At 34.0% G+C, this 20,738-nt stretch overlaps 1 protein-coding gene across 1 annotated transcript; it reads right to left on the bottom strand.

Annotated features, from left to right (window-relative positions):
* Positions 1-701: 701 nt before the first annotated feature.
* On the bottom strand, positions 702-4,978 carry LOC142622304 (aspartyl protease family protein At5g10770-like). Its single transcript, XM_075795755.1, has 3 exons — positions 4,693-4,978; positions 2,269-2,706; positions 702-1,743 (listed from the first exon to the last, which is right to left on the bottom strand). The coding sequence occupies exons 1-3, from the start codon at positions 4,877-4,879 to the stop codon at positions 917-919; spliced, it is 1,452 nt and encodes a 483-aa protein (XP_075651870.1). The 5' UTR covers positions 4,880-4,978; the 3' UTR covers positions 702-916.
* Positions 4,979-20,738: the final 15,760 nt, after the last annotated feature.

Here is a 20,738-nt window from a genome sequence, read left to right as displayed (position 1 = left end):
TCTTTTTTTTCCTGCTGCCGCGTTTTAGAGGGGACAAAATTTATTGTTCACACACTGTTTTGCACTGTTTATGTACTGTTCACACACTGTTCAAGGGACCCACAACCACTTTATTCAAAGAAAATATTAAAAATGGGTCCCACGATACTATTCATACATTTAAAAATTATTTTGTAACAGTATTTTCAGTTCTTAGTTTTCATCTGTATCCAAATGGACCCTAAATGAAACAATTCTTCCATTTATCAAGTGGGAAATTACCTAACTACAAGTGCTTTGGTATAAGGGTATTCGACATATTCACACCCTTTATGTCACTATCCAATGTAAAGACATAAGAATAGCTCGAGTGCTCATCGATAATGGTTTAGCACTCAACCTTTATCATCTTGATACATTGGACAAACTAAAAGTAGTTCGTACACACCTTAAACTAAGCGCTACGATAATCCGAGCAATTGATGGAATTAGAAGGAAAGTATTCCATGAGATCAATTTGACAGTAGAAATTGGACCTAGCATGGCGAAAATCCAACAAAAGAAGACGAAAATCTAGGTCCCTAGTTTACAAATGAAGTAAATAACCCTTGCAAGCAATAATATTACATTGTTAACATGACTTACAAACTTTAATTTATTTACTATGCCATCGAAATCAACACTATGACATCGAAATCAACACCTTCATTGATTTTATCAACATATGATTTATAAAGTGATTATATTAAACCCAAAGTCCGCAACAAAGTAACCCTTGTTGTACATAACTTGCAAACATGGTTTTATTTAGATACACATGTGCCTAATTAAGTCACTAGTATAACCATTGCCAATCTATTTTGCTATGGCAATTAACATTTCCATTGATTTTTACCAATGGTTTATTATTACATGACTATTTGATCACCAAATCATTTCAGGTACAACCAGCAGGACCAAACCCAACTCTCGCTCCTGCAACATCATACACCACCTCCAACCTTCTCTGCTGCACATTCCCGAAAATCCCAACAGAATCATCATCACTGTTTCCAGCAAAAGCCAAACAAACCTGTGAGATTTTTTGAGCGACAATTATTCCCGACACATCCAAATCCACGTTCACATTGCCACTAAACGAAAAGCTTATCTTTGGAATCGAAACTGTCTCGTATTTGCTAAGATCATAACATGTATCAAGCAACGAAAGCCCACTTGTCAAAGGGTAACTCTTCATTGCATCCTTAAACGCCGCTTTCAAGGCGCTATAAGCATCGGGCGGCAAACGTGTTATGACAGTCCCTGAATCGATAATGGTGCCTGCATTTGAAAAAACTGAGGTTGCAATCGATAACTTATTTCCACCCACGGTGATCCCGAGTGTGTCGAGGCCGTAAAATGAGGTATCTTCAGTGAGTTTCGACAAGGGAGTGAATTTGATGGCACTCGAAGAGCTACCAGTTTTTCCAAACGTGAGGCTACCAGTAGCGCTAGAAGTTGAAGGAAGGCAATAAGAGAAGACACGGTTGTATTTTGTTGCAGTTTGTTGGATTAAGGAAAGTGGGTCACGGCCGAGACCAAGTAATCCAGCTGCACCACTGAAGAGACCTTGGTTGTTTTCGCCACAGCCGAATAAGAAATTGTTGAACACGTCTGTTGATGTCAAGGTTAGCTTCTCTTTGCCGAAAAATCCCACAGAAAATGATCGATCCCCGTATTGTATGCCGTACACGCATGTTGAGGAACTGCAGCCCGGTGAGTTCCCTGCATTATCACAAATTTTTTATGATAAAAATTGTTCTTCAACATTCGTTGATATACATTTTTTTAATTATTCTATTTATGTGAATCACATTGGAGTAAAAAGTATTATTAATTAATTTTAGGACTTTCATTAACAAAAATAAGTTCCAAATATACAATTTTCAATTTTCACTCTCATTAGCTTATTACAAAAAGAAAAGGTAAAATTAGTAGCGTGTTCTATGTATAAGAAATTATTTTACTTCTTATCAAAAAAAAAAATATATTTTACTTTTTTTCTTAGAATAATGTTTTAAAAGAAAATTTTGAAATATTTGAATTTTTAATTAATTATTATATGAATATTAAATAATAAAAATATTACTTAGAACTTAGAAGAGGTTAGTTAGCCTGTATGACTATTTTTAGATAAGATACCAATTAATTTTAGTGTAACATGAGATCAAATTCTAAATCTTTTATTCGACCATAAGTGTTGCTATGTATATGATTACCTATATATAAAGGTCTCAAACTATTAAATACCTGTGGCAGAAGAGAGTTGAGAGCACACTGATGAATTACACGAAATATTTGAATAAGTCGATGATTTAGATGGATCAAAGGTTGGGTCCTTTTGTTGGTAGCATGATTTTAAGCAAGGTTGACATTGAGTCCAAGTGAGGTCGCTGCCAGTATCAAATATGAGTGTTAAGTCCCTTTTTGGAGTGCCAAGGCCAATGGTCACAACGTAGTTTCCTGAGCCAATGGTACTACCAGACTTGGCTGGGATGGCAGTGGCCTTTGATGCTCGTAAACCATTAAGACCCAAATTTTTTGAGAGCTTGGCATGAATTGAATTGACCCTAGATTGGTCTTGTTCAAGGATTTCAGTCATAGTGGGTGATTTAACTTTGTCTTGGTTGAGTTGAGAGCATGGGCCACGTTTGTCTACCACTGTTAAGGATGCCCTTTTATTAGAACCTGCATTTTAATTCGGCATCAATTAGAATCGATTTGACATACAAACAAATTCATACAACTGTCGATTATTGTATGTTTTCACCAAACACAACTAAAATAAGATTGTTTATTCAGGAAAAGGTAACAATAAGTGGTTAACCAAAAGAATACATGCCAAATATCAATGAAATGGATTGACCAATTCACACGCCTATAGGATTTTTTTTGGGGGGGGGGGGGGGGGGGGTGGGGAGAGGGGTATGAAGAAAAAGATAATAGGACGATTATTCAAGAACCCGTGACAGCCAAAAAAATCCTAATTTGACAAAAAAATTTAGGGCCTATGATTTGTCAACACAAATTTTACTTACTTTTGTCCTTCCACCAAACCCCATTTAGAAAATGGCAATCTGAATTGGGCAAGCATAATTAGGTTCTACATAATTAAAAATAAATAAAAATAGTTAGGTTCATTCCCATAGTGATTAGATGGGTCATCAAAGGATTCTTGTCAGCAATCAGGTCAATAGTTTCAAAAGAAAAATCTATGAAGCGTGGAAAAGAATTCTTATCCTAAGATTACACCATTTATTATAATATTTGTCAAAATTGAACTATGAGGGATGGACAACCACTTTAATATAAATCAATTGTGTTTTTTTCCGCTAAGAAAAATTTTGTTTTTTTTCAATTATTATTTGGAAAGGGAAAGGGAGGGGTAGAAACTAGAAAGAAAATGAGGAGAATGACAGGTTGAACTTGTGGGAGATAGGGGAGATGTTAAGGGACAGTGGGTTAGAAGTCCATTGGCTCAACCACGCGTATATCACAGCTCTCCTTGAGTGTGTGCTTTTCTATTACTTTTTTTCTTTTATATTTTTTTGAGAGATGTGTTTACTTGATGGCTTAGCGCGTGTTGTGCTTGACATAACCGGACCCATGAAAGTGAACGTGAAATAACAAATGTGAAAAAGCAAAAAAATAAGATTATAAGGCCTGTTTGGTCTTACATTTTTACATGTTAAATAATATTACATATTTTTTCACATATTTTTTACATATATATTTTAAAAAATTACAAAAATTTCATCTCAAACTACCTTATTAAACACCTCCTAAAAGTCCTGTAGCAAAAATTGAGTTGGGTTGAGTGTTCCCGTAAACGGTAACATTGGACTTATTGAATCTTTTTTTTCTTTGGTAAACAAAAAAAAGCTTAAAGGGGTTGATTGACTTCTCTATTTAACAGTACTCCACTCACTTTAGGGCGTGACCCGATACTCTTGGTCTTTGTGAGCAACTTATTTATTTTTTAAGTCAGACTGTTTATGACGGATACAAGATACGAGAAGTATCAACATAAAGCTAATTGTTGAGGCGAACTCTATTTCTGAAACTTGTTGGTCCGATAGGAAACTCAGCACCCTTTCCCCTGTTGCAATAGTCACATCCACTTTGTAGGACCACCTACCAATCATAGCCTTTTATGACACACCATAAAATGCCATCTCATTATTAAATCATTACCTAGCTGTGACAAAAATATTTTGCTCTTTCCCAATTTCCCCATGAGAAGGATACTCCGGCACTTATTAATTCTTTTAGTGTTTGACTTCTGAGCTTCTACTCTCACTAGCCCTGTTCTCCTATTTTTACCTTTAAAAAATATAAATAAAAATCCCAAAACTTTATGGAAATAAATGCCAATCCTATTTACCAAATAATGTCCTCAAACATTTTTTCATCCAAAAAAAAAAAGTCCTCTTAACATTTTGTGAAAGAAAAAGTTCTACTATTAGTACTATTGCTCATTGGCAATTTGTTTCTAGACCGACCCACACTTCTTTTGCTCGAGTAAGTTTCTCTAACTTACAAGAACCTAATAAATTATACATTATAAGACTGAAAAAATAATAAATTATAAAAATAGTAATGAATATAATAAGTATATGAGTAATTAGTGAGAGAGAGAAAGAGAGAAAGAGAGATGAAAGTTGTATGAGAAACCTTTGGCAGAAAGGCTGCAAGTTGTTGATGGTATTAGAGAGCTGACATTAAGGGTATGCATATGACTAAGATCTTCACTTTCCATCTCTCTTGGTTGAAGGGCAAATCCCAGGTTGTCCAGAGTGCACAGAAATACAATAACGCTAAAGAAGAGAAACCTAAGGAAGGAAATGGTGGGAGCGGCCATTGTTCGTATCCTTTAGCTATTACGTTGCTATCTTACTAATATGTGCACTCTTAGTGTCTTTCTTGACCTTAATACTTATAGGCTTATTGGTGATAGATGCAAATCAAAATCATGCAATAGATCACCAACTTTTCCGACTCACCCACTTCAACATATACAGGCGTATTAACTTTACTTGAGGACTTCTTCTTCTTCTTCTTTTTTCATAAACAGGATTAATAGATTATTATTAACAGCAAATCTAGAAATCCACAAGAAAAAATCAAACAAACCGTGAGCTACACGAACACAAACAGCAAGTAATTTTTTATTTATGCTATTTGGCTACTTTATACAATTGTACTTGCAACGATATATTTGGCCACTTTAAAATTATTGCTCATTAAATTTCTTGTTAAAATTTATGTAATTTTATTGAAATACGTTTAATTAAATACCTAATAAATGGGTCATGCAAAGAACTTTTAACTTTCTTTTGTGCCAAGAGTAACCCTTTTGAATATATGTTACTGTTAGTTTCTTGAAGATCTTCTTCTTTCTTGTATGTATGTGTTAAGAATATTTAGTATTCTCAACCAAAAAAAAAAAAAAAAAACTTTCTTTTGTGCCACGTGAACATCATTTAAACAAAGAGAACTAAAAGTAGATGCCTAAAAAATTAGAAGTAAATACTACCTAATTTTAAAAAGAGTTTTGTTAACAGGTACCCTTAAAATAATAGTTAATAAACCATTTAAGAAAATTTTTTATACTACTTTTATGGAAAATTGAAAAAGTTGTCAATTTTTTTTTCTTTTCTCATAAATACTTTTTCTAAAATAGTTCATTAATAAATGCTCTAATTAGGACATTCGTTAACTTTTTCCTTTTAAAAATTACGTAATTTAATTGCATCATGGATATGATGTGAGTTATAGACTAATTTAATTTTTCTAGTAATGTTATAGACACAATGAATTTCACAATCTACTAAAATTGTAAGTTTTATAATTTTCACATAAATCCACTACTAACTCCAAATTATTATCTATCATTCAAAACTTGGCAATTGTGGAAAAAAAATTATGACTTAAAGCTCTGTTAATTTGGTAATTTCAACGTTAATGTTTTTTAGAAAATAAGTCATTTTTCATAATGTGTTTTCTATAAAAAAAAAAATCTCATTTGTCTATGATTAGTAGAAACCTTAAATGAGTTAAAATATGATCTTTTAATTTCCCTTATTTAGTTTACCAAAAAATGAAGTTCGTTTTCCAAAAAAAAAAAATTAGTTGAAAACAATTTCCAAAAAACAAGTTATACTTTTTATATTAGTTCAATTGATAAAATCTATTTTGATTGAATAAGAGATCTGAGGTTCAATCTCCGTCTATGCCAAAAACTGATTAATGTCTTGGTCTCATGATAGGAAAAAAATAATCATTTGATTCATTTTTTCTTATGCTGTCCAATATTAAAAAATATGAAAAATTATTTTTACACAAGATTTTTCATCAAAACAAACAAAATAAGCTGTGTACCAAATTTTTATTTTTTTATTATATTTTTTCCTTTCTAGAAGAAAGAAGGTGCTGTGTAAAATGACGCGTTCTAACTTAACAACCCACTTGCTTATGTAATTGTTTGATTTGTGGCACGACTGGCGCTGCAAATTGGGACTGAAAGGATTACTAAATTATATATATATTCTACGATAAACTTGATTTTATGATTTCCCTTTCACACATGAAAGAGATTGAAAGTGAAACCAATCAAGTTTCTTTCCGGACAATACCTAATTACCTTAATGGTACTTACTCAGAAAGAAAAACCTTATGTTATGAAGGTTTTTTTGGGACTTAGGAATTGGGATGGTGGTATGAAAACTACTTCTTTTACTGTTAAACACGAATGCAATGCATACCCTACAGCTGACAGCTGCTGAAACTTTTCTTATTGGAAGCCTCACACTAATTTTGGCTTATAGTATGATTAGTTTATGATATATATATAGGACTTAGAAATTGGGATGGTGGTATGAAAACTACTTCTTTTACTGTTAAACACGAATGCAATGCATACCCTACAGCTGACAGCTGCTGAAACTTTTCTTATTGGAAGCCTCACACTAATTTTGGCTTATAGAATGATTAGTTTATGATTTTTATATATATATAAATGCTAACGAATGCCCTAGGGTACTAGTTAATAATCTATTCAAAGAAATTTTTGATAGAAAAATAAAATAAAAATAATTAATATTTTGACAGTTTTTTTCATTTTCCATAAAAGTAGTGTCAGAATTTTTCTAAAATGAATTGCTAACTAACACCTTAAAGGCATTCGTTAGCATGACCCATATATATATAGTAGTTGTGGGGAGTAAAAGGGCCCAAATGGGCATGTGGGCCTTTGGGCTATAACATGGAGGGCCGACTTGCTACAGGGTTAAACTCTATGAGTCGGCCCATACGCCGAGGGTCTGAGAATACAGCCGAGGACTAGATTCTCCTCGGAAAAGCCCTAGAGAGTTCAAAGTTTCATTATGTAGGTCAAAGCACAACTCTGGAGAGACCCGTGGTTAAAAGGGGACATCCTGAATTTTCTAGATGCACCAGTATTAAAGAAAATATCAAGAATAAAGGCTGCCACCTCCGCATTAAAGGCTCTGTACCTACCTCCCTGGCCGCATTAATGGGGAGGTGACCCCTGAACAGTGAGGTGGAAACTTCTAGTCACAGTTCAAAAGGTATCAGGGAAGGTAGTATAAAAGGGGGATAAAGGCCAAAGAAAAGGGGATGGGAGAACTAAGAAAGAAATTAAGAACTTGTAATTTTGAAAGAAGAAAGAGAAATAATAAAGAAATAGTTCTTGGCTTGAGTCCGAGGAGACCCATTTGTCATTATCGTTCTTTATTTACTTGCGTTTGCTTATAAAAGCCTGTTATCAAGATCCCAACATTTCTAACATAGGTTTAAATCCCACACTCTACAAATCTTATTGTTTAAGGCTCATTGGGCCTGAGCCCGTGATTGTCTTTGGGTCCAGGTGCAATTGTGCACTTACAGTAGTTTAGTCCTTGTCTTGAAAACCAGGAATTATTGAGCAAAAAAAAAAAAAAACTAGGAATTGGTTATTTGAAAGGAATTGACATTCATTTACCCCAATTCTCGAGATAAAATTTTCAATTCATATGTTTGGAATCTAAATAATAGCCAATAAAAGTTATATTATGCTCTTTTCTTCACTATTTCTTCACTTGAATAGCAAAAATCACTAAACAATGTAATCATCCAACATTAAACTCAAAAAAAAAAAAAATTAAAAAATCTAAGGCATACAAGTATTTTAATTATTTAAAAAAATCTCAATTAATAAACTAACAATTTCATTACTTCAATTTCATTTTAAAACAGATTGTTGTCAACATAGTATTTCGTACCACCAAATTAGATTATCGATAAAAAAAATTCCTGTGCATACACTTGAATTACAATCTAGTTCAATTTGTATGTTTGAAATCCCTACTTCCTTACATAAAATGAGAACCAAATCGCTTTAAATTTGATCCGATTTACAATTCATTTCTAGACATGTGACACCCTTTTTTACTGACTACACTAAATAATATCCATTTTCTGTGGCATCTCCATATATCAAATACTAAAACAAGTTCCTACAAATATATATATATATATACTCACACACACACACAAGAAAAACAATAACACTAGTTGACCCAAATCCATAAATTTAAACTTTATTAAGTATTGTCTCTATATATATTATATTGAGATTTTTTTTTTATATACAAAATAGAATTTCTACTCTAGTCTAATCTAAGTGTATATGTGTGTGAAGCTCCCTCTTGGAGACTTGAACCCCGACTCTTGTCCCCCACACCCCACAAGCACTTACACTTATGGAATGACCACCATACCAAGGGTGCGCGGTGGTTTATATTGAGGTCTTAATTGAAGTCTCTCATCAAAATGTTATATTTCGAATATCTCATACTTATTCTAAACTACTAAATAAGATTGTAAAACCAACTAACCCATTCAAATTTGTATATTTGAATTCCATTTCATTTAGTTCTTATTGATTTGAATTGAGTTCGAATTGCAATTCATTCAAAGGGATGAATTAAATTTGAATTGATTAACTAATTTGATGGTTTCAAACCGAGTTAACCGAAATGGTTGAATGCCACGGTGTCGATTTACTTATCAAATTGGCACATCTTACAAGGGGCAAAGTGATTAATCAACTTCGTTAGAAAAGTCTATACAAAAAAAAAAAAATTTATTAGAAAAGTAAAGAATCGAACTTCATCCATACATCAATCTATGCACATGAACTTAGCCCAAAAGTTTGATTTCCAAGTCCTCCACTAGAATTTTTAGACTGGAAAGTTCAGTCTTAGATTAATGGGGGCCACCACTTCCATTGCAGAACACTGTCTGGGTAACTCAAAGTCTACTTATTGTATAATACATTAGTGGTCACCGAGTACATAATGTTTATTAATGTAAAAAACATTATGTACTCGGTGACCACTTTTGGCCATCCACTAATGGAACCAAATTTCCACATTAATCATTCATCGGACCAACGAAGATCTAATCTATCAAATACCACTCTCACCCTCTATTAAATCTCTTGCCCGGGCTCACCAAATAGTATTAGGCTTAAAAAGGTTACTACAATACAGGCTAAATTTACATTATTACTAAGGAACTTACTATGTAACCCATGGTACTACTCTTCTTTTTTTCTTTTTTTCTTTTTTTTTTGCCTATAACATATGTTCTTAATGATTGTTTTTTATTATCAAACCAAGATACCAATTAGCTTTTAGTGTAAGCATAAATTGAACTCCAAATTTATTTTTCAATTATATGAGACTTTAAGTAACCTAAGGTACTTAAAGCAAACACAAGTCTCAAAATGTTGGGTCAATTATGTATCATCAATAGACAAATTAAGGTTAGCTACATGAACTTTTTTTCCATTTTATTAATGTTATTTTAGGTCTTTCTCTATTTTTCCCCCTTTTTTTGGTTCTCTCAATTTGAATCAACTCACTATTTCTCATTGGTACATTAACCACTCTCATATGTACATGATCAAATCATCTCAAGCGACCCTTTCTCATCTTTCCATAAATAGACGTCACCCCTATCTTTAAGCAAATTTTCTCAGTAGAATTCTATCTTGTCTTGTATTATTTCCACTTAACCATTTTAACATTCTCATTTCAACTACACATTTTATGAACATGTTACATCTTAACAGTCCAACATTCAATACCATAGGGTATAGCTAGAGGTCTTATAGTAGTCTTATAGATAACATTCTCCATTTAACTTTATAGGTATTCAAAAATCACTCAATACTCTCGGATACTCTTCTCCATTTCATCTACTTTGCTTCTGTCCTTTAATTCATATCTTTTTTAATCTCTCAATTCTTATGAATTATTACTCCAAGACATTGAATGCTCTTACTCTATGGTATTTCTTAACCATCAAATCTTACAACCTCTTTGTTTCTGGTTTTACTAAAAGTACATTCATGTACTCTGTTTTAGTTCTACTTAGCTGAAAGTCTTTAAACTCCATCTCTTCAAATTTCTTACATTACATTAATTCCACGTCTAGTTTCATTCGCTAAAACCAATGGTCTAGATCTTGAATTGATCTAGTGAGCTTATCCATGATCACTAGTGTAAAGTGATACGGATTTAATATTGATCTTTTATGCAAATCTATAGTGATAACAAATATGCTTGTGATGTCTCCACTTGTTTTCATTCTAGTGATGCTTCAATTGAACATATTTTTAATCATCAACTTAATATACTTTATATAAACTCCCCGGGTTTCTAAAACCCCTCACATCACTTATGTAGGTATCCTATATATCATTGTTATTAATACCGTTTCGGACCCCGTTTCGGTTTGTCTAGTGGAATGGAATATTTCGGTACCGGCCGATTTCGGCGTACCGTTTTAAGGTGTTTCGGGTTCGTAAAAATTAAATTATATATATTCTTGTAAAACATAAAATTGTCAATTCTAATAAATAAATAACTAAATTTCAAATAATACAAATCATTTAGTCTTAACTCTTAAGTCTTAAACATCAATATAACATCTATTTAACATCACACAATAAGAAGATTTAGAAGACAATAATTAAATATCAAATAATACAAAACATTTAGTCTTAACTCTTATGTCTTAAACCTCAATAGAACATCAAATAATAAGAAGATTTATAACAAGTCATTACTCATTACATAAGCCCATAATAATTAATAACTAATAAGCCAACAAAATTTATAACATAATATTAGCCATCAAATAATAATATATTTTTTTTCCATAGGCCAAATCATGTACCGGCCGGAATTCACATCTTAGCCGGAATTGGCCGGAACGGCCGGAATGGACCGGAATGGCCCGAAATCTTGCCCGAGGTGGAACGATGGGTATCTTGGTACCAGTTTGCATACCGGAACGAAAAATTCCGGTCGTTCCGGCCGGAATGGAACGGAATCAATAACAATGCTATATATATATATCATATTTGCCTTCTTTGGGAATAATAATCAGATGGAGATCTATGTTGACTTTTCTATATTTTTTCATTAGATACCTAAGTAAGAAATTAACTTTCATATTGGATCACCTAATATAAAACCAAATTGATTCTCCATATCTAAATTAATGTTGAATCACTCTCTCCCAAAATATCTTTCAAATGCAACAACTTAATTGATATTATCATCTAAGTTCACTTTATCACTTGCCAAATTACTTAAATTAGGTATCATAATTATTTTATGAAAACTCAAAATTTTTATTTTTTTTATACAAGATAGAATTTCTACTCTAACCTAATCTAAGTGTATATGTATGTGAAGCTCTCTCTTAGAAACTTGAACCCCGACCCTTGCCCCCCACACCCTGCAAGTACTTATACTTGTGGAGTGACCACCACACCAAGGGTGCGCAGTGGTATGAAAACTCAAAGTTAAAATAGTAAGTGAGGTCTAATTTAAATGATATTTTCTCTCTCATAAACGCGGGGTGGAAATATTGTAAATTCAAGATCTGTGTAATTTACCAATAAAAAGATGGACTCAGGTCAAGACATCATTGTCATGGAGGTAAGGAAATTTTTATCGATGGCCAACTTATGGTCAAAACTCAAGTGGAGATCTAGTGGCCCTTATAATTAAGCACTAATTCAGAGTTCTCATTATGCTTACAATCTTGTTTTGTCGTGGGCCATAAAACACGTTACTTGTGGGCATACAATAGCTGGACTCTTTTGAAGGGACAGAGAGAGAGAGAGGGGAATAGATGGATTATCAATTATGATTGGAATCTTCTTTGGCAGTAGGCCAGAATCCACTTCTAGTTAGTGGTGGAAAAAAGATGGAACATGTCCCAAAATATCAAATATGAGAGTGAGAGAGAGAGATTTTTGATAGGTTAAGTGTCTACTATCAATATCATCGAACATTGTCAACAATTTTTACCCTTTTTTTCACTTCAGGGACCAATTTCTTCTTCCATGTCCCATTCCCATCCCTTTTTTAATTTCCCACTTATTTAGAACAAGAGTTAAATGTATCTTTGGTTTCATAACAACCAATTAACAAATTTAATTTTCATAGGTCTCAATACCTAAGAACTCTCCCAAGTTTTAATGCATAAGAACCACACCATCCCAATAAGGTAATGTGGTAGAAATTATTAGGAGTACTCTCTCCTCTTACATGAGTGTGTGAGTGTGGATTTTACCATAAGTTGTATACATGGGCCCACATTTGTTATGAGAGAACGAGGACTCTTATTATAAGAGTGAATAATTTCTTGTATAATTTGTAAAATGAAAAACAATGCGTTTTCGCCATATCTTTCAAAGATCAAATAAAATCAATTGACAACAAATTAGATAGCCATATATCACTTAAAATGGGCAAGATCTATTTTGTTTTTTTTTTTTTTCAAGTGCGGATGAGACAAAAATATTGCTTTCATAGCAGCTTGCAATTTTCATTATTTTTCTTTTGCTTGATATTTATGGAGTACATGATCAGCTTCAGATTTTTCTTTTTGTTCACACTCTTAGGTATAGCTTTAGTACCAATGATGGTGGAGTCCACTGTCCATCACCTTTACATTTTGATAATCTCCTTTACATTCTGATAATCACCTTTACATTCTTTTTTATGTTCATATTATCAGGTCTGCCAGATTCTGCTGTATCTTCTAGCTGTCTCAAAAAGGAAGCTCATTCTCATCAAGGATTAGTCTTATCATTTATTTAATCGGGTGATGTAGGAGAAATTATAAGAGCTAGCCCTCATTTCACATTAGATTTGGGATTCGTTTTCCTGAACTTTGCTGAGGGGATCTTCAATGCTTTACATTTCTTTTCTTTACAATTTCTTTCTCGTCAATAATTTTCCTTTAAATTATTAGGGTACGGTACCAAAAAAATTTTGGGAAAACAATAAAGAAAAATCTCATTTACCTTAATTAGAAAACAAAACAGTGACTTTTTTTATCACACCAAACAAAAAAAACAAAAAATCAAATAGACAATTGTAAGGACATAAATTGGTTTACGGCCCAATAAATTTGGACAATGGTCCAACAAGCCCACAACAATAAATTTGTTAGAGAGTGGGTTTAATATTGATTGTTTAACGAGTCAAGTAAGAATCACTATGGGCTAGTTTAGTGTTGGAATGAACAAGAATAACAAGTTGAAAAGGAAAACACTCATCGGTCAAGTCTGAGGATGGTATGTTCTTGTATTTAGCTTTCAGACTTATACAAATATTCAAGTTGATCAAATAACTCATCTTCTTGATACTTGTCCCATCAGAACTTTCTTGAAGTCTTTGTGGGCAACTGTAAGGCTAGAGGTCACTGTTCAGACATCACCTCCACATTAATACGGCCAGTTGGTTAGGTGCAGAGCATTCAATATGGTGGCAGCAGCTTTATCCCTAGATATTTTTCAATTCTTTGTTGACTCTCCTCTCTCCAAAGTTTATCATCCTTCCAAGCATTGTTTTCCACTTCCTAATACTTGTTGGATGGTCGAACTTCAGGCTTCCACTTTGTTTCCCGAGAAGATTTGTCTCCTCGGACAACATCACCAACTTATCGTGACTAGCTCTTGTCCTCAGCCCGATAATCTACTTACCTTTACTAATACTTATTTGTCATCGGGCTATTTGGCGTCCTCGAGTGCGGCCCACGACCCAATACCCTTATCCGAGCTATTTATCCCCACAACAATAAACAATTACTAAATATAATGACAATTAATTCCCTGGTCCAATATTTTATGTCCATTAACCTATTCAAAACTTATCTTCTTAATCACATAATCTAAAATATAAAAGGATAAAGTATTCTCCATGTAACATACCATAAAGCATCTTTGAGCAAATTGGTCCATTATTATGATGACCTTTGCTTCATGATCTCCATGTACATAACAGGATTTTTAAAATTTATGACGTATACTTCGTAATAGAGATAGATTTTTTGAGTATATGTACGATTCTAAACCAAATTCCTTATTAAAAAATAAATGATTTTACAGTTGAGGTAATTAGAATGCATAACAATCAAACTATTTTTTAAAATAATTTTCATTTAAACCATATAGTTTTGAATAAGTTTTATTTCAACCTTATTGTGAGAACTCGAGGACCCGAAAATCTAAAGACTCGAAGATCTAAAGACCCGAAGACATACTGGGAAGCGTAAGGAGTAGAGGAGAATAAAAGTCAAGGGCTCGAGGATGAAGTGGGATGGTCTGGGAAAGTACGATAGGTAGATTGGTGATGCATGGGGTATATTGAAAATATCTGGGTTAGGGTAGATAACTATGAACGTTGCATTGAATGTTCTGCACCAAGCTTTCTGGCTGCATTGAATAGGGAGTATTAGTTTTATCCGTTGCATTAATGTGAAAATGACCTGAACAATACAAAGCACAGAGCCAAGGCTTTTCTCTATTACCGACTACAAGGGAATGGATAAGTGTCAGTAAATGGGGTTGAGTAGATGAGAGATGTATGGCTGAGATAGTAAGGGCAAGGGGGTATAAATAAGAGAGGAGAGAAGCAAGGAAGAGGGAAGAAAGGCCAGAAAAACTTTGTTGTTGATACCCTCTCTACAAAATTCATTGCTTTGGGCCTTGAATCATTAAAGACTATTATTGTTAGGCTTGTGTATGATTTTTGGTCCTTACACTTATAATTTCATATAGTTTTTTTATGGTATTGTGGTGGGCATTTTTTATGACTGCGGGCTGGGCTACCTTCTGCCTTGCTACAGCCTAAAGGTTATAGGTCAAAGAGTCAAGACCGGTTTGATCACAACTTGCCTTAAACTGGCTTGTGCGCAAACTAAAGCCCCTTTTATTGTTGTTATATTACACATGCCTACCTCAAACCTTGGCTGACAACAAACATACTTCCTTTTACTATTACAAGAAAATTATGGCAAGCAGGTGTAATATAACAACAATAAAAGGAAGTATGTTTACTGTCAACCAAAAAACAGAGAATAATACTAAGTGAAATAAGGAAGAAACAGTGCAGCGATATAAATACAATATAAATACGATGATAATAATAAACAAAGGGAAATAACACTAATACTTAATCAGTAAAATGAAAGAAAGGATGGTCAGTTTGTCTTGCTTGGTTGCCTTACGGAGTTAAGTCCAAGAAGGGAACCACTTCTTCAATGTTAGTAATCTCAAGGAGAGATCTTGCCACGGAAATTACCCACTTTGAGAGAATGGGTCTAAATGGCTTGTGCTCAAATTCATTAATCCTCACCAGAGGGTAGGCTTTTGGAGGGAGAGAAGGGATTAACCTATTGGTGCATGCTTGCTACCACACTCTTGCCTACTCTTTGTTTTTTCTTTCTCTTTCTTTCTAAGTTTTCTACTTTATTTTTACCCTCTTGTTTCGTGTTCTCATAGTACTTCCGTTGTTGTTTACAGTGCACGATAGAGTACCCTTTTATACTGCTTGCCGTGATAGGTTTATACTATTTTACTTTTTAACCGCTTTTGTCTGGATGTGGGTGTCCTTCCAGACCACCAACCAGTCTGTTAGCTGCCCAACCAACACCACTTACCTACGCTGGCCATGCCACGTCCCATTACCGGACAAAGTTTTATTTTGTTTGCTTGCTCACCGTGGCATTCCCATCCGGATGGGGGTAGGCATTCTCTCTCAGTATCTCTCATGGCATGCACCTAGTGATTCCAACTCATTTTTCCCTCTTTTAGGTGGTATATCATCCTAGAAGGACATTTCCCCCAAAAGAGTTTAAGCGGGAACTCCAAAATAGGCTCTCCCCTTCTCCCCACCGCTAGACCATATCCTTTCTTACTTTTGCCCATGGCCCACCACTCCTGTATTAGCTAGGTACAAGTTGGCGGTGCCTGAACCTTATGCTTACTCCACTTCTTTGTGTGTTCATTGCTTGTTTGTTGCTCATGCGTTTGCCATGACCTAAAGGCTCGTCTGCGCATTTTGCTACTTATTCTTGACTTCTTGTGGCATGAATGGATCTCTGAGCCTTTGTTCTTTATAGCTTACTTCCTTTTTGGGCTAGGTTTTACTTGATTGTGGGCTTTTCTTTCTCTAATTCATTCTTTATCTCTTTAGCGAGTCTGTTGGTACTTCTGCCACCCAATTCTGTCATTCTTGTTGTGTCATTGTTTGCTTCGTGCTTGTTGGGCCTTTTTTGGGTCTACTCTATGTTTTCCCTTTACTAGATTCCAGTGGCCGAACGGTATCATTGGGCTAGCATTCATTCTACTTTGGGCTTCCTTGGCCCATCCCATTGCTTCTAGGTTTCATTGGCCCATTTCATCCTTTTAGGCATCCCTGGCCCATTTTTTTTCCTTAGGCATCCTCGGCCCATTTCTTTTCCTTAGGCATCCTCAGCCCATTCTAATTCTTTATTCTCATGGGCCTTTACTAAGTCTTTTGGGCTTCCTCGGCCCAAATTACCATATTCTTCACATTTGGGGTCTATGGGCTTTTCATCAACCCCTTACTTACTTAATTCATTACTTCGGGCCTCTTTGGCCCATTCTTGCCTGCTTTCGATTTCTCATAACGCCCATGAGTTTACTACTTCTTCTTTAGGCTCCTTTAGGCCCGCTTGCTTTTCTTTAAGGCCCATTTACTATTTCCTAGCCCTGTGATCCATTATTCCCGCCACGTGGGCCTAATGGTTTTCTTCCCACTTTACTAACTCTTTTCCTCCTATATTGTTGGATTTCTTCTTGCTATTGGGCCTCCTTGTCAAAATGAGCATCAACAAGTATATATGCTCATATGGTTTTATTTAAACTTTATAGTTCACATATTTTCATTTAAAATTTCATAATTTCAAACTATTTCATTTAAACCTTATAGTATTTGTATCATTAAATTTTATTTAAAGCAGTTGTCCCAGGAGCTTCTAATGGCATTACATGAATTCGTGACAAAAGTTTTCGACGAAAGGTTTTGAAAGTTTCAGTTTAAAAGATTTTAAATTATCATTTTGATTAAAATTATATTCTGAAAAGTTCTAAAATTTTATCATTTATTTTAAATTATTTTATTCATCTCTCATGATTTTAGTTTTTTTTCAAATAAGAAAAGTCAATAAAAAAATTAAACCATGCATAATAAAATCAATCATAAATGCTTATTATTTTGATTTGTTTTAAGTAATTATTTTTCATTTTTGTAATATTTTTTAAATCTGTTTCTTGCTTTATATATAAGTTTTAAAATATATTATTAGTCCAAAACCTCTCTCTCTCTCTCTCTCTCTCTCTCTCTCTCTCTCTCTATGTGTGTGTGTGTGTGTGTGCACGCGCGCGTGCGCTCTCTCTCTCTCTCTCTATGTGTGTGTGTGTGTGTGTGCACGCGCGCGTGCGTGTGCACAATAGTATAGCAACGGTGACAAACAAATCAAAGTCTATATGTGAGATAAATTGGTGTTTTGATCATCATTATGGGAAAAATATGAGAGTTTGGAGGGATAAAACAAATCCAACCAATAATTATAAGGTCTACAAACTAGCTGATTAAACCAAAGGCCAAACTTTTTTTTTTCTTTTTGGGTTTTAAACCCCAAATTAGTGACTAATTCCCAATTAACTTGAATCAACCAATCATTTTAGTATGATTTTTAAAACCATGGCAATCACCTTTAATCTTTACTATATCTAATAAAGTGATGACATACATGTTTTGTTAGACTACATCAACTAAGTAATTAACAATGATCACTTTAAACTTTAAGAATTAAAATCTAGAGACAAATAACCTTTTTTTTTTAGAGAGTTTCAACCTATGGCGTCCGCTCTTAATGATAGCTCTTAATCATCTGAACAAAACACCAATTGGTATTTGGTGTAAGCAAGGATTGAACTCCAGATCTTTTATTCAACCATCAAAGACTTTACTAATTGAGCTAACTGGAATCCAAAACCTAAATTTTATTAGATAGCGTACTTAGAAATTACAATAAAAATTGTCTAAAAACTTTATTCTAGTTAAATTTCCTACCAAAACGTAAGGAACCTTTAATTCCACCAAAATACAATAAGGAAACTTGTAATACCACGTACCCTCAATCAATTACAATAATTAGACTTAACAAAAAAAATTACACTAATTAGAGAAGAGATTAAACCCATAGCCTAGTATACATTGTGTAAAGTTATGATTTACAATTATGTTTTATGTTGGCTTTATTCCATGACAAAAAGTGTTTTATTTGCTTTAATTTGTTCCTTGTATTTTGTGGGATTTTATTGCATTAAGTGTAGTATTAAGTTGGTGAAGAGTCGAGCATGATTGAAAAACAAGTGAATTTCGCAAAAAGCTCTCGAAAAGCTAACCCGCGAAAGAGCCACGTAAGAAGCACATGCTAGAAGCTAAAGAGTCGTGCTAGCCTGGAAGATTTCATGAGTGTCTCGCGGGTAAAGTCTTCCCTCAAGATACTCGAAAAACTCTCTGCTTGAAGGATTTTTAAGTATGACTTTTTTACCGTTCACCCATATTATATATACTCTCATTACCCACAAAAGTAAAAGAGGTCATTAAGAGAGAAAAAGAACCCTAGATAAGTTTTCTACAACACAACACACTCATCTTTGAGAGAGAGAGCTACTCATCCTTAGTGAGAAATCATTCTAGCCTCTTCTCCTTCCATCTCTCATTGTCATACCTTGAGAGGAGATTTATACTTAAACACATTTTCAGAGTGTAGAGACTGTTTTGGAGCTTAGGAAGTTTTAGGGATTTGCCAAAAGAAGCCGGTGAGGCTTGGCGGATGCAATCAAGTGTATTGCAAGATCTAAAAAGCTAAACAAGACATAGTTCCGAGAAGTCTTGTTGGAGTAGGAGCTTGAAGGGCTTAGGTGCATTGGGTAGATTAGGCTTGGAAGGTCTCTTGCTATTCGTGTATCCTAACTTATTGTCTAGTAGATCGATTTACTGCCTGTAGGGCGGCAGAAAGGTTTTTCGTCAAGTTCTTTGGTTTCCTCTTCAATAACACATCTTGGTGTTATCTTGTGGTTGCATCTCTCTTCCGTTACTCTTGTGCTTTACTTTTATTGTTTGTTATTCATGTTTATGCACTAGAGTAATTATCGGTTTATTGCGCTTCATTTACTCTTGTTCCGCACTTAGATAAGTTAGAGTAAAAGCAATCTAGCTGTAATTTCTTAATTGAAAGTCTAAACAAGCTCTTGTGTTTTTAGCACAAATCCGAGCTTTCACATTGAAACATTCAAAATAGATTTATATCTTAGCTATTACCCCATGTAATTACCATCTGATTGTGAATTGTAAAAGATAGTTATTTTACATCTCACAATCAAATGGTAATTGCATGGTGCAATGGCTATTCCACCAAATCCAAATCCAAAACCAAAAAAACTGCCATTACAGAAGACAATGATGGTACCTCCAAGAATGGAATTGCAATCTTTATTGCCCTATTTTCAGTTTTCTCCCCTCACCCATCCCCATGCTTTATATTTCTAACAGGCTCTATATTTCGACAGGCTTGGAAGATGAAATTTTTCTTCGAAAAATATATCCCAAGCCTACCTTTCAACCATTTTTGGTGTCAATTGTACATTAATGTAAAAATTGGAATTCCCAAAATAAAAAAATTAATTATACTTTTCCACTCTAAATTATCATCTCAATTACACTAAATCCCTAGAACTATCAAAACGCCCCATTGACCCCCTACTATTTGTTTTGGTGTTAAGCTAATAAAATTTAACATTGAATATCAATTGAACCCCCTCCAAATAGACATTTAAGGAGTAAATTAGTCTTTCAATACTAAATTTTGTTAAAGTTAACAACAAACAAACAATAGGAGATTAACTATAATGTATTTTTAAAAATTTGCGAGGCTCAACTATGTGTTTTCGCTACAATCCTTCTTCTTCTTCTTCTTCTTCTTCTTCTTCTTTACTTTGAGTAGTGCTCTAATCTTCATTGCTACTATTCTGAATTATGGCTGCTTAATACTCCCCCTCAAGATGAAGTTTATTGTGCATATTGATAAGATTCATCTTGGACAAAAGAAAACTAAATTGGTGAGCACTAAGTGCTTTGGTAAGCAAGTCTACAAGTTGTGACTTTGTTCTAACATGATGCAACTTTACAATTCCTTCCATCACATTATCCTTGACAACATGGCAATCAATCTCAATGTGCTTAGTTCTCTCATGAAACACAAGATTAGCTCTCATGTGCAGAGCTACTTGACTGTCACAAAACAATAAGACT

Source organism: Castanea sativa, chromosome 1, assembly GCF_040712315.1.
Source record: "Castanea sativa cultivar Marrone di Chiusa Pesio chromosome 1, ASM4071231v1".
In the NCBI taxonomy this organism is placed as follows: domain Eukaryota; kingdom Viridiplantae; phylum Streptophyta; class Magnoliopsida; order Fagales; family Fagaceae; genus Castanea; species Castanea sativa.
This window is presented reverse-complemented; position numbering and strand designations above follow the sequence as displayed.